General features: G+C 33.4%; 1 protein-coding gene across 16 annotated transcripts in view; it reads right to left on the bottom strand.

Moving 5' to 3' along the window:
• Positions 1–707: 707 nt before the first annotated feature.
• Positions 708–15951, bottom strand: part of Imp (IGF-II mRNA-binding protein) — an 83168-nt gene continuing 67924 nt past the window's right edge. For 7 of the 16 annotated variants that reach the window (XM_065364135.1, XM_065364133.1, XM_065364134.1 and 4 more), the window contains 9 exons: positions 15294–15476; positions 14951–15196; positions 14595–14750; positions 14063–14179; positions 11712–11871; positions 11114–11332; positions 10856–11041; positions 10358–10615; positions 708–7866 (listed from right to left, as the gene is read on the bottom strand). In XM_065364135.1, the coding sequence (XP_065220207.1) occupies positions 7780–7866; positions 10358–10615; positions 10856–11041; positions 11114–11332; positions 11712–11871; positions 14063–14179; positions 14595–14750; positions 14951–15196; positions 15294–15476 (1612 nt within the window). In that variant the 3' untranslated portion in view covers positions 708–7779. The remainder of the gene's footprint in view (positions 7867–10357; positions 10616–10855; positions 11042–11113; positions 11333–11711; positions 11872–14062; positions 14180–14594; positions 14751–14950; positions 15197–15293; positions 15477–15951) is intronic. The other 9 variants (XM_065364125.1, XM_065364123.1, XM_065364126.1 and 6 more) reach the window with 9 other exon arrangements.

The following is a 15951-nucleotide window of genomic DNA, read 5'->3' as shown; positions in this document are numbered from 1 at the left end:
TTTTTTAAAACACGTTTTTGTACAACCCTGTATAGTAAAGTATCCTTTCACCTGACTTGAACAGGAAATTCCTTTTTTTCATCAAACAAATGAAATGTGTAAATTATTGTTCGAATACTTGTATTATGCATAATAAAGCGTTATGATGATAAATCCGTCCAAAAAAAATGTCAGGGAAAAAAATTCTGTGCTACATAGAAGGGAGGTTCAAACGTAGATTTTTATTATTAAAATATTTGCTTGCCATTTGTTCTCAATAATACTTAATGTTCAGTCGGTAGAGCCTGCGAATTAATCCCTATCCATTTTGTTATTATTCGTGTTGATAAAATTGCCTAACTAGTTTGCCGTAAAAACGCTATCAAACCACTTCCCCCCCCCTCGATAGCATGTGCTACACTTGCTTGAAATCTAGTCTTGAAAGATTATTTGCCTTCAATGAACTCTAATACTGAGCATGGCACAGATTCAAAATTTGACATCCAATTTCCAATGAAGTGGAGGGGTTAGATATGGGGAGGGTAGAATTTTAAATCACTCTGATAAAGATGTGTGACACATCGAAAGTCACACGTCTTTTGATGGCGTAGATCTCAAATTTGACATCCATTCTGCGATAAGAGCGTGGATTGGGGTAGCTCAGACACGTCATTTATGATCACCACTCTGATAAAAATAAAAGATTGCGTAAAATGAAGACAAACAAACTATAATTAATATTATATTTAAAGTAATATGGTAGAAAATGGAGACTTACAATGGTTTCATGGACCATGTAAAAACACGTGAAAATTCGTTCTAACAACAAAAATTAAAAACTTATCGTATTACAATAAATAAATATAAAAAAAATAAATAAAATACAAATAAATACATAAAAACAATTCGGACGTTAACGACGCACCAACAATACAAATATAACAAAATGTCGTAACGTCCTTCTCGTTAAAAAAAAAAATGAAAAAAAAAACAAAATTTCACGAACGAATTACGGGGTAACGCGCGTTTACACGATCCTCTCGTAGATGTATAAAGATAAGAATCATTTTCCGCAGCAACAAAATACAAAGTATGAAACTATGATGCACTGCTTTTTTTTAAAGCCTAGCCCCACACTAAAAATGCTGAAATTTGAATGATTTCTGCAACGCCCGGATTGAATTTGTGTCGAGGAAGGCCTGTTGAATCAGCTTGAAGTACTCATTGCTTGCTCTCATTAAAAAAATGAACAAAAAAGAAAAAAGAAAGAAAAAGAAAAAAAAATGTTGCAATACCCATCACCTTTCTACTTTTGCTAGATTATTTTCAAAAATTTTTTTAATATTTTTTTTTCTCTTTAAATAGTATGCTTTAAATTAAAACGTAGTAGTAAACTTTATGTATAAACCTATATAAATCATATACTATATAATTTTAATATGTCCGATATACATCTATATATAAACTAAAAAATCATTTATGCGATACATTTACATACATATATAATTATTTTAACTATTACTAGCGTTCACAAAACGAAAAAAAAAATTATAGAAAGAAAAGAAAATAGAACAAAACAAAAGATAGTAAAATTCTAAATATATAGAGAACGAATGCAGATGATATGATATTATCTCCCAGAACATTACGAACAATATTGAATTAGAAAAAAAAAACCAAACAAAAAAAACACACAGAACAATTACTAAAAGCCGAAAAATTATCAAGTTACCATAGAATAAAAAAATGCTTAATTTTTTAATGCGTATAAATCGTCTTAATAATTACGCCATCTCGATTACAATTTTACGCGTGATAAAAATCCTACAATTTTATTACTTTTTTTCAAACTCGTTTTCAATTAAATTTTCATCTACCGCCATTCTAAATTTATACTAAAAAACCCAAACAAAAAATTAATAGTCACATTGAAAGAAAACCCAAATAAACACAACACAAAAGCGAAATGGCGGATTTCTAAAATTTGCCATTAAAAAAAAATTATTCTACACAGAAAAATAAAATTTCAAACATATCATATCATCAGATCCAACACAACAATCTATGTGCTGTAATTTCAAAAAAATGAAATCGGAGGAAAAATAAATGATTTTTTACGCCTCTTTTACAGCAGAATCAGAATGAATGAAACAATCGTATGCGAATTGAAATACGCCTCTATTCGTATTGTATTAATATTATTTACTCTAGATATAGGTAGTATAGGTAGAAGTTATTTCGTCCAAAAAGTACAGTTATTCTTGATTCAATTCCGATAATTAGAACTTAATTAAGAAAGGTTGATACCGGTGGAGAATTACTTTGTGTAATTATTACACGTTACGTACGAATAATTATACCGTGAAATTAAATACACAGTATATTATAGGTAGACGTTAAATACTCAAAATAGTACGTTGCTGGTGAGAGTACTGGAATATTAAAATAGCAGCAGCTACAATAATGGTAATTGTAATAAACACAACAATAACAACAGAATCTGCGCTGCTATGTAAAATAATGTCGTTTGTATCTATAGTTATCAAATTACGTAAAAACTATAATTGGGTGAAATTCGACAAAGAATCAATCAAAATGTATAATAGTTATGCACATATAAAGCGATCAAATAAATATCTCCGATGTGTTTTAAAAAGCAAGCTAATTCGAAGAGGATTTTCACAAATCGAAATAAGAGTATTCTGTGTTGGAATTTACGAGAAACAATGCGAGAAGGGAGGGGAGTAAACGTTGGTTTCGTTCAGATGATAGAATTGATCCCCCCCCCAACACTGTAAACAATAAACGCTGAAAATAAATTCAATGAACATCTACATCTCGCAGAAACAGGTAATTTTCAGTATTGCGACGTTGTCAAATTTCAATTCTTTAAAATGAAATATGGCAACATGGCTCACTTTAAAATTTGATATTCACTATTAATTAGATCATCAGATGCAAAGGATCATTGTATCATGAAATCAGATTTAGAATTGAGTAATTTTTCAATATTGCGACGTTGCCAGGTTTCAATTTCATAAATGAAACTTGGCAACATGGCATCTGAAACAATATCGAACATAATATCAATTATCATCAATAGAGAAGCATGAAAAATGGTAATTATTTCGAAACTGCAGCGTTGCCAAGCATCCATTTTAGGAAATGAAACTTGGCAACACATCCAACCAGAACTGCAATGCAAGCGGTAAAATGTAAAATTAAGTGGATATTAAATTTGAGAATCATGATTCAAAAGTGAAAAAATGCATTATTTTTGATATTGCGACGTTGCCAAATTTCACTTTGTGAGTACTTAAAAAGTTGAAACTTGGCAACATGGCTCACTAGATAACATTATAAAATCAAAGAATTCAATATTCATTGAATATTACATCATTAAATTTGATCTTGCTTCGCAGACAATAAAAAAAAAAATCGAACGAATTTTCAACACTGCGATGTTGCCAAGTTTTATTTTTGATACATAAAACATGACAACAGAGACTTCTTCTGCATAAATTTTCAGATTTTCTCAACGAAACAAAGCAAGACTCGACTCCCTTCAAATTTCAACGCATTAGTAAACTTGGCAAACATAACATAGCACTACACTAAGATCTCTTCTCTTTTTTTGAACCATTTCCTCAACCTCAACCAAATTACGCCAAATTTTTTTTTACATGAAATCAAAATTCGCTAACGCCAAAATGCAATCTGAATAAGCGCTACATTGACATTCCCAACAATGTTGCACCCTCTTCTCTCCCCCCTTCATTCTGGAAAAGTGATTGGGGAAAGAACTTGAAAATTTTTCTCACGACAATTAATAATTTACATCGTTGCCAAATATCATTTCTTCAATCCTAAATTTGGCAACACTGCACATTTCGAAAAAATCCAAAATTCGCTCTTTCGCAATATCTCTCTTCAAAATCAAATGAAATACTTTCTTGGGTCCTCCCTCTCCGCCATTCGTTCATCACAAATAAAAAGCAACGTTGCCAAGTTCATTCATCTCGTAATTCCAACACATATTCGTCAGAGATGTAGCCATAAAGGCCACGGGAGCAATTTCTCGTCTATTGTGAAAATCCTTCAGAATTCTATCTACTTGAATCCAAAATCGATTTTTGAAAATCTACTCGTTCATTTCACCATATTTCGAAAAAATTAATCAAGATTTTCATATAAATCATCATGTTGAGCACGCAGTCAAAAAATTGCAAACAAATAGGCATAAAAACCCAACAAAAATAAAACCGATTACTTGAGGAAAAAAATGTAAGTAAACGTTGAATCGCAAAGAAAAAAAAATCTACATTAAAACTACATCGTAACTGCGAAAAGCTAAACCGATCTGTGAAATATCGGCAGAATGTACAAAACTTTGACCTGGCATTTCTCGAAGATCTGTAACAAATCCTTAAAATGGGCCAGAAATTGCGAACACTGCATATTTTGGGTCGCATCCCAATTACCTATGGACAAAATAATCCTTTCTGGCAGCGCAGTAAAACGATTTCACAATATTACATCTGAACTATCTATGAAACGGAAATACAAGAACAACTTAAAACCTTATTTAAAACTCTCGGCGTATCTACGAAATCGATTCAAGATTCGACCAAAATAAAAGTAGGTAAGTGAAGAAAAAATTCAACAAACAATCAATACATAAATGTATACGTAAAAATAATGCCCATTTAAATTGCTACGTGTTTCTTTGTTTTGTATACATCACCTTACACAGCGCTTGTTCAACAATTCTACATAATTATTAAATAGATAGAGCTTCGGAATACATAAACAACAAAGGTATTTCGTATGTACTTATGTAACAGACCAGGGGGGGAGGAAGGTAAAAATTAAACATCTTCCAAAGGAATATCTCAGTTTATGCAAACTTTCTGTCGAAGGTGTAGAGATGGGGTGAATTCGCGTTTAAATATTATTACTATAACAAACGTAGTACGTACATACACAACTATGTACAAATCATTCAGGCAGGATGGGGTAAGAAAGGGGGCAACTAGAACGAGACCTATACAAAAAAAAATATATCAAATCAAAACAAAAACCACTCGCAAAACGTTCTCCATCAACACAACATTTAAACACATCTAACAACGAAATGAGGAGAACGTAAAATACGAGTTGAAAAACAAACGTGGTTCAGTAGTAAGTTAGTCGAGACACTTGAAAGCTTGAATTTCTGCGTCAACTTAGGCAGGGGAGGTGAGGTACAGGGCAGAAAGAAGTTACATGCGACGCTCTAATCTGAATTGAAACGATCAACTATGACATCATAACAACGTGGTACGAGATAAAATAAAATACAAATCGGAATATGAAAAACAGAAAAAAACATACCAACAAAATAAAAACCAATAAGAGGAATAAATATTCTACTCGAGGCAGTTACATTAGGAGGGGTTTTGGGGTTTGAGGTTCAGTTTATGGGGTTATTCGGCTACTTGGCGTACATTCTGCACCATAAAATTTTCAACGGAATACAATTAAGAAAAAAAAAGAAAAATAATACAACGGTATCGGAGCCAGCCCAGCCGGGCATCTGCTGAAGCGCACCATACAGAAAAATATCACATGCTTCGAGTCAGCTGCCATCGGCCCAGCTTCGGCTCTTCTAACAAAACTGATGAATGGGCGGATTAATATCATTATTATCGTTAAAAATCTGGTAAATTAACTAACACCTAAATAATACATTACTATCATACGGTTCAGATAAGAGAATCACAAATACAGTATTATTATTAAATCATTATATCGTACAGACGAAAAAAAAAACAGAAAGAAAGAAAGAAAAAATAAACGCAAGGCACTTAGAAACATTTGAACGAGCCTTCGAGTACCGAAACCAGAATCAGTCACCTTTGCTACGTTTATTCTCATCTCGCCATCACGCTCAAAATACCATGATTCGGTTCGGCTCACTCCTTTGTATCTTAGTTGAAGGCTCGGTACGGGGGAAAAAATCGGCTGAATTTGCGTAAGTAAAGGTATTATGAAATCGAATCGTTCGTTCGTGCTAGTTTTCTCGTTCTTTCCCACATTACACAATACATGTTTCACAAAAAAATATTACATTATACGAAAGGTGATTCTTTAGCTTTCAAACACGGTATATATCGGCGAATCTTGTCTTGAGATAAATTATTCTTGTTTACACGATGATGACGGTGGTGATGACCAGATATAACCAAACAAGTCTAAAACTTATTTTAAAAAAATCGAGTACATATACATAACAAAATACGTACAGTACACAGTGATAAGAGATTATTAGTGATAAACGTATTATAGATTAAATACACAGGGTAGGTAATTAGGTATTCGTATCGTTGATAACCAATCAATCAAACAATCGATAAATAAAGAAAAAAAAAACGGTCATATTCGTATTCGTACCTGGATTGTGTGTAAATTAAAAACAGGGTAATACAATAAATAACATAATCATTTCGAGGGGGTGTAAGATGTACATAACTTACGAAATTTTAAAAGCGGAACTTACATATATGTCGTATCGCGTCGTCGTCGTGAACTCTATACTGGAAAAATTCTATTTAAAGAAAAATATACGTATGTATATAACCAGAAAAATTGAAAAGAAAAAGGAAAAATATCCAAAAACAAAAAAATAATTATCATCTGTTGTATCTAATGAAAAGAAAAAAAAATTAAAATCATTTTAGCTTCGAGTGAAGTTGCCAATCGCGCGACGGATTTTTACCGGACATATAAAAAAAAACAACTTCTTATAAAGATTAAAAAAAAAAAGAAAACAAAAAACAGATGGAAATAGGAAAAAAACCTCAGTTATCTAGTGTCGGTTGTTTAAATTTTTTTTTGCTTTAATAATAAATTGGGATAGGAGCTCGGCTCTGTTTTCAAGCAAGCGCGATGATTTTACAATAATTAAAATCCGACCACTATTTAAATTTGTTTTTTTAAAAATTAAAACATAGCTTCTGCGTGATATCCCCAAATTCCACGCAGCGTAAAATGCTGCGCGCCATATTAAAAAATACATAATTTAAATATAAAAAAAATAATAGAAAAAAAGAAGAAAAAAAAACAAATTTCAACAGTATCAAAAATAAACGTATTGGTTTCCACTTTTAAAAGTCCCTCATAAACACATTTTTTTTTAATTTTTAAATTTTTTTTCAAGTTATACACAAATGCACAATCTTAAACATTAAAATAAATAATTCGATCGTATACGCGGCGCGATCGCTGCGCATGCGCTAGATGGTGGTGCGCATGCGCCCGCCTACGTATCCGACCACACACATTGACAAAATCGGGTTACTACACCATAAATAGGCGCGAGGTACGAAAAAATTCAATAGAAAAATTATATCTAGCAAACACACGAATACAAAAAAAAAAACCTAAATATAATATCCTCAAGACGCACGAATATTCTTCAAAAATCTCACATTACAAAATAAATAACAATATCGCGTCGCACACGCGCGCTATGATCCATTGACAGTTGACAGCTGCAGCTTCTTTCGCAACGATGACCCAGTCTCGTATACGATGACGATGAAAGAAAGACAATCGCTCCAGAAACACGCGATTAAATACATAACACGATAAAATTAGATACGTAACACATAAATACATACATAAGTAATAAAACGATCAAAAAAAACGATGATAATTCGACGATTTGATGCGCGCGTGCGCGAGATACTTTACTTACACAATTTATACCTAATAAATAGAAGAAAAAAAATCGTACGACAGGAGAAATTGTACATAGGTTTACTGTTGTTGTTCGGGCGGCGGGCCACGAGCTCTTGGTGGTCGCCCGATTGGCGTGGTCATTGAACGTATACGTCTCTGAGCAGACTGTCGAAAATGAAAATCAAATTAATGAATAAATCAATAGCAAATAGGTATTAGAGGCGAAATTCGAGATGGTTTTTTCCATTGCATAAGTAAGATATATCGCTCACACGTTCATAACTCAAAAGTTGAATTTAATGGCCAATTTGTTACATAAATATACCTTCAAGGTGTCGCAGAACATCGGTAAATGATTATTTTTCAAGGAAATGGAGGTGAAGAGGGTGAAAGTAAAAATTCTTTTCGTCGTCGAAAAAAACATCATCAAAGTAGTCGTTTTTGATTCGCCAATTCGAAGACCATGGGCCATGATGCAAAAGAAATCATATGCCCCACACCCCTGCCATAGGAATAAGACAAAACCCAATATTTGATACTCACAGAGCTCGTATTCAATTTTCTCTAAAAAAAAACTCAAGTAAAAAAAAAAACAAAAAAGCTCAAAAAACAGAGACAAAAAGTCATGAATTTTTCATGACATACTTTTCACATTTTTACAGCATGAAAATACCTCCCCCCCCCTCCCCCAACAGATAAATAAATAAATAAATAAATAAATAAATAAATATCATGAAACAGCGAGGATTTTTTTTTTAATTTTGTAGGCAAGTAGATATTTTAGTTCTTTCATTTTTCTAATTTTTTTTGAACAAATTTTCTTTTTTTTCATTTATGGGCTTTTGAAAAATTTTTCAAGTGTGTTTCGAGCAAAATTCATGACTTTTTCATGACTTTCATGACCACCTATCAAAATTCATAACTTTCATGACCGTTGTACATACTCAAAAAGTAACCAAAATTGACAAAACGCGAGCACAACATCTGATCCAGAAAAAAATCACAAAAAACCAGACCATTACGAATTAAAATGGCCTGGTTTTCAATTTTTAAAAGTTGAACCATTTTGAAACTTTTTGGGGTAATTTTTGACACAAAATATTAAAAGCAATTTGATAATATTCTAACAGAAATCAGCAGTTTTCGTGAGTTTTTGGCAAATAAATTAAATTTTTTCCCAATTTTTTTTTGGAAAAGTGAGATTTGTTTTCTTTGTAATTTTTGACAATTTGATGCAAAAAAGCGAGACTTTTCATATGCAAAAAAGCTAAGACAATTATTTAGAAATTAAGTAAGATTTTTGTATAACTTTTGAAAAAAATGGATAATTTTAGATGAAAAAGGGAGACTTTTTTGGTCAATTTTTCGGTTAAAAAGTGAGATTGGATTTTTTTTAGGCAAATCAAAAAAGTGGAATTTTTTGCAGTATTAGGATCCCATGTTGCAAGATTTTGAAATGGGGGCCAAGTTGTGATTTTTCTCATTTCCTCCTTCCGCTTCCCTCCCTCTTTACTCCCCTGGAAATTTTTTTCAAAAAAAAAACAATTAAGTTTGAGGAAAAATTCAAACTCTCCTCAATAAATTTTGAAATCAATAAACAAAACGCTCGTATTTTTTTTTCAAGATCAGTAACTCTTAGATAAGGTGTGATCGAACGGGGAGGAGGGAAGAGCGATATACTAAGATGAGTTGTTCACTTTTTTTGGAATTTAATGGACTCCAGCAAAAAAATGATTGCCAAATTACTTCAATAAGACGTACTACAAAGTTCACGAATGCCTGAACCTCCTTCTCGAGCTCCAAGTTTCAAAATTTTCCAAATTTTTCACACGTTTCAAAAAAAAAAAAATAGTTTTTAGAGGTTCCAGTGATCTTTTGACGTCCGTTGTTATAGCAAATGTAAATCAGCTATAGAATTCTGATTATAACATCTGAAAGAGATATTCGTCAAATTTCCATACTTTGAAGGAAAGAACTGATATTTTGAGAACTCTCAAACTTGACAAAATGAATTTTGAGCTTTCCTAATGATTTGAACGTGATGATACAAAACTACGAAAGTATTACACATACATCAAAAGATCACTCAAAACAAACAAAAATCGAAACATTTAAATGAAGAATTTACCCTAAAAAAATGAATGATTTTACGTATTATTTTCACATAATAATTTCAAAATTTGATTGCATTCTTCCAATTTTCAACTCAGCAAACTGATTGGTAAAAGTTTGCTGCCGCTGACTCAAAACACGTATTTCGACATCTTAATGCAATTTTTCAGTTATCAAGTAAAAAAATCTAAGTTTTTTGGAGATTTCAGAACGACAGCAATTCCTTCAGTAATCAATTGAAAAATAGGATGCAAACCAAATTTAAATTTTTCGCCTCAATTAAATGAAATTATGGTATTTTTATTCGCCAACCAACTCATTCAAATTTTTACAAAAATCGCAGAAAATTTGACGAATTAAATTTACCGATCGAAAACGTTCACGAACTGAAGAATAACTCCCCCCCTCTCCAATAATTTTTTTTTGTATTCATTTAATATGTCTCTAACCGATTTTGAGTTCTTTCGAATGCAACACCACGATCAACGCAATGGAAAAAATATCCACACAACGAATCCTCGTTTCACGAGAAAAAAAACCTCACCTGTACAGCGATAAAGGTTCCAATAATATGCACGGTGGTTTCTTCTTCGTTACCGGATGACGGAGCATTCGACGAGATATCCGGTAATTTGATATTGGATCCGGTCAGTCGTTGTAATTCTCTAACGTTTTGTCCGCCTCTGCCGATGATACGTCCCACCTGGGAACTTGGAACCATTATCTCCACCGTTAGACGGACATCTTCTAAACCGTTTGAAAAGCCTTCTTCCCGCATTTTTTCAAAAATCATATACTGGGCCTGAAACAACAACAGGTGTGAGTTCTAAGGTCGTATCGAAAGAAAATGCCAACACAGTATGGAAAAAATATTCATGCTCAGCAGATCCCTCCCTTCCCTTTCCCCAAGTTTCAGTCATTCGCTATAAATTACCCACAAATTTCACCACCCACTCAAAAAAGAATCCAAACCGCATAGTTAAAATTTACCCTCCCCCTACTCCACTTAAATCAAACACAAATCCGAAAAAGCACATCTCACCTTCCATTGGGCCTCGGGCGTACCGACGATGGTAACTTTACGTTCGTTACTGTCGGCCTTGTCTCCTTCGGGTGAGGCGATTTTGATACTGGCGTTGCTAAATCTAATCATATTCCTAATCTGCGATCCTTTGGTGCCGATGATAGCGCCGACAGCGTTATTCGGTATGTACAAGTACACATTTTCCTGCAAACACCGCCAAAATAATACAAATTACAAATTTCTAAACAGTACTCAGCACACAACGCCGATTCGCACCAATGCATTATCATCCATCTCTCGTACTTGTGAGTCTTGCTGCGAGACCCCATAGGCTGGCGGAGGCGGTTCGAATTGGCATATTCGCGGATAGGGCGCCGGTCCGGCGCTGTATAGCGGTGGCTGATAGTTCGGCGGGCCCCCTCGCGGCACGAAACCGACGCCCGGCGTAGCCATCATAGCCATCGGTGGTAAACCGGGGAACATCATCGCTGAAGGCTATTTTGTTATTCGTGTAAATAACGAAAAACAAACAAACAGAAAAAAAACACACACGAGTTCCGTGTCGGCTTATAAAGAATTTACAAACAATTTCGTATTATTATAAATTAATATTAGTGTAGTCACATAAATTATTAATCATCTCTTCCATTACACATACATACATCCTTCCGAAACCAACTTTCACTCAAATACAGAAGATATATAATACACTATACATAAACGAAGACAGAAAAATAGACAAGAGAGAAGAAACGAAATAAAAATTGAAAAAAAAAGAACAGACAAAAGACGAAAATGATAAAAAAATAAAGAGAAGACTAACGCTATAATTTTTAAAAATAATAAGGTAAGAAATCGAAATTGAAATGCCTACTTTACTTACAACCATCGCTTGTAAATCGTTCTCATAGCTTTGACGTAACTTAGCACTGATCAAAGCTTCCGCTTTGGACATGTTTTCGATGGCGCCTTTTACTGTTATAATTCGTTCCAAATTAAAGGTACTTATTTCGTTGATACTGCAAACAGATTCACTTTAAAGTTCACATAAAACAAAATTAGCTTAGAATTTGTCGACTACAAATAAAAAAAAACAATTATAATCAATTTATTCGCGGCTTGAGCCGAGAAAAAATACAATACTTGTTATTTTCGTATCTTTATCGAAGTGTTGGAGAAATTGCGTTGAAAAAAAATAAAATAAAATACACTATGAAAATTTCAACCAAGTATGCTGAGTACAGCTTTGAGAATAATACAATTCGAAAGTACTCAAATATAGAGGAGTGGAGAGAGTTAGCTGGTCATTTCCCATTTTTTTCTATATTTTTAAACATTCCCGTAATTTCAATAGAGCAAGAAAAAATAAAATAATTCGGGTCTCGTATTCAGTTTTTTTTTTTTTTTTTCAAGAAGTTTTAAGTAACCCAAAAAGTTACAAAACACGGGAAAAACACTTTCATGCAAAAAAAAACACCGAAAAAAAGGAAATTTTCGTTTTTATAAAAATTTTAAAAATGGAACTCGAAAGAAACTTGCACGCAATTTTAGCAAAAAACACAACTTTTTGGCAATTTTTGGCAAAATATAAGACCTTTTGCTACTATTGGCAAAAAAAAGAGATTTCGATAAAAATTTTAGTAAAAGACAGGGCTTTTTGGTAATTTTGTTGAAATGTGATCAATCGAGCATTGTAAATTTACAAAAAGCAGAACTTCTGAAAATTTTTAGCAAAAAAAGTAAACCTTTTGGGTCCAAAAATTTTTTCCAAAAAACGAGAATTTTTGTTAGGAAGAAGACTTTGACAATTTTTAACAAAAAACAAGACTTTTTGATAATTACTGGTAAAAAAGTGACATTTTTTTGCAATTTTCGCCAAAAAACTTGGGCTAATTTGCATCTTTTGATGTAATTTTTTAACAATTTTTCTAAAAAATACATTATTTTTTCAATTTTTTGCGAAAAGCAAAATTTTTTTGGAAATTATTAGCAGAAAAGTGATACCAAAAGCGATGCTTTTTTCTATGTATTTTTGGCTATTTTTGACAATTCCTGCCGAAAAAAAAAACTTGAAATTTTTGGAGAAAAAAATGAGACTTTTTGGAATTTTTTGCAAGGAACCACAATTTTTAGTCATTTTTACCCAAAAACGAAGCTCTAGTATGTCTCATAGAGCTTTTGAATCTACCTTGGTACACAGGACATTTTTCAAATCTCTCTCTACACCTCCCTCCCTCTTGAAAAAATACGTATACATGATATGATAGAAAAAAAGAACGAGGTTTACCATTCTCCGTAAAATTTGAAATAACATAGCCTGATTTTCCAAGTGTTTTTCCATTTCGAGAAATAAATTCAAAAAAGTAGATTGTGAATCTACAAAATTCAAAAATTTTAAATCAAATGCACGACTTTTGCAGAAATATTTCTGTTCTGAGCACGAGTCGCACGACTTGATCAAATGTAGGACTTCCTTTAGCATTTTCAGCATATAAAGTCCAACAGGGTGTGTCCACTAAAATCCACAAATACATAAAACAAAATTCAGGAATTTTGCAGGATCTCTTCGAAATTTCTACGAGACCTCGAAAATAGCGTTTTGCACTCATAAAATTTGAAAACACCCAAAGATTCTCCACCTCATAAATGTGTTTCAAATATTCGAAAGAATTATTAGATTTTATCCCACCTTTCCTCCTCTATTTTTCAATTTCTCGAGCAGTTTTTCGAGATGGGAGCAAAATGCTTCTTCCTATGCCACCCCTCATTGAACACACTTCTTCGTGGATACTTTCAAAATTCCACAAAAAAGTTCAATATAGTATGGAAAGACTTGGATCAAAACGTCACTTTGAGATAAAATTGAACTTCCAAAACAAAACCAAAATAAGAAGGTGTACTTCTTGAAGAAAATTTCAGAGAAAAATTACTCAAAATATTTTAAAATGCCAAATCCCCTCTTACAAGATCCTAACTAGAAAAGGTTTCAATAAGAATCTTTACTCTCAAGCAAAAATTGGAACAAAAAATAATATTCTTTGAGAAAAACAGCGTTCCAATAATTTTCTTTAAAAAATGGCAAATCGAACCTCGCAAGAAAAAATTGTCAACCAAATTAAAAACAATTCAAAAAGGTAACTGAGACAAAACACATCAAGAATTTCTCCAACACTTCAAAAAAAATAAAAAAACACAATCATAAAAATACATAGAATTGATCCTCACCTTGATACGGCTATTTTGGTGTCGGTTTCTTGCATAATCCTCTTTATCGTGTTTCCACCTTTACCTATAATTCTTCCAATTAGATTATTATGTGCCAAAATTTTCAACGTAATTTCACTGCGAACATAGCAACAAGTGGTATATATAAATAACACGTTAACTACATTACATATTTCATTGAATAAAATGACGAATGAAAAAAAAAAAAAGGTAACAAAAATAAACAACACGCTTCGCTGCAAGATATGAATATCCGGCCACCGTAAAAATAAAGGTTTTAGGAAAATTCGTACAGCTTGAGCGCGTGTAAGTTTACTCTCACAAGGATGATATTCGTCGATATTGACATATTTTTCGAAGCAGTGACGTAAATTCGGGCAATTACATTATTGCCTGAACTTTATGGGCCATCTACATCACAGCTCAGTAGAGTTGACATAGCTACGATTACTCGAACGAGTTCGTACAGATACCTACATATTATGTACCTACGTGGTACGTCAGATTATATAGGTGAAAATACACTACTTACGGAGTTTTAGTCGTATTTGCGGCTTCTTGTTGCATAACTTCTAGAATTTTCTTACACGCTTGCGTACAGTTTTCGGGGTTTCCATAAATGGTAATAGATTTCTCGACCGAGCCGATATTCTCCTTTCTATGTACGTCTACCCTGTTGCATAAAACACTATAAAATAATGAAACAATTCATTACAACTACAACCATTACGAGGTCGTAGTGATCTTTTCATTTCCATAGAAGATAACCGAATGTACATCGAAAATTGGTCGATCGATCGCTCCAATAGACATACAGAGCTGTGTTATTGGGTATCGATCGATCGATCGATCAATCGCTAATCAGTCAATAAAGAACATCGTACGAACCTGGCTCTGCTTTGTTGCGTAATCTGTCTAATTGTAGAACCCTGTCTACCAATAATAGCACCAACCATTTCACTAGGTACCAGAATACGTAAGGGGAAATCGGTCGTTCTGGATGGTGGCCCAAATCCGGCCGCATTTCGGGTATTTCTCGGGCCACCGGGACCGCGATTATTTCTACGTTCCATGGGCGTCTCGACGCGTAACTTGTTACCTTCGAATTCCGTATTGTTTAATTCGGTTATCACTCTGAAAAAATGGTAAAACATTACACGTTATCAGAATGATCGTTTCGTGTTCTTCGAGTAGTCGACTCGAAAGTAATTCGTAAGACGATTCGACTCACTGTTGCGCCTGTTCCGGCGTATCGAAAGAAATCTGCACAGCTTGCGTTGGTCCTTCTTTGGTGCCGAGTTTTTCATAATTTTGAGGTTGTCCGTACGGCGCTAATAATTGTTCCAAATCTTCGATTCGTGCATTTCCGGGCAGATTGGATATTACCACTTTGGCGCTGGTGTTATTACAACCGCTGTAATGTCAGAAACAAAAAACACACGTAGATTAGTGATACCATAATCAACATTTATACAACTCGTAAGCTATCAGCTACTAAATTTATACAACACTATAAACAGACCAATAACGAGTACGAGCGACGTGATTCAACACCACATCATCGTAGTTATATGGGCGAGGACTTCTATTATCTAGGTGCTACACCGTTCTACATCGAGTATGTAAAATTACACATCAAATTTAGCTCCCCCAACCACATATTCTCTTCCAAAAACAATTTGTATCTACGGTAAAACCCACATTAGATAATTACACAGCGAGCTGGCCCCGATCAAACCCACGATGCGGCGCCGTATCGTCGATAACAATAAATCTATACACGATACACGAATAATTACACAAATACCGTTTGAAAAATCAATTTATCGATTAATATTTCACCGACGAATAGCCATAGCTGTCCGAACAGTCACACACATACTATACGT

This window comes from Planococcus citri, chromosome 4 (genome assembly GCF_950023065.1).
Source record: "Planococcus citri chromosome 4, ihPlaCitr1.1, whole genome shotgun sequence".
Lineage (NCBI taxonomy): Eukaryota > Metazoa > Arthropoda > Insecta > Hemiptera > Pseudococcidae > Planococcus > Planococcus citri.
The sequence above is the reverse complement of the archived record's forward strand: the minus strand, read 5'-3'. Positions and strand labels throughout refer to the sequence as shown.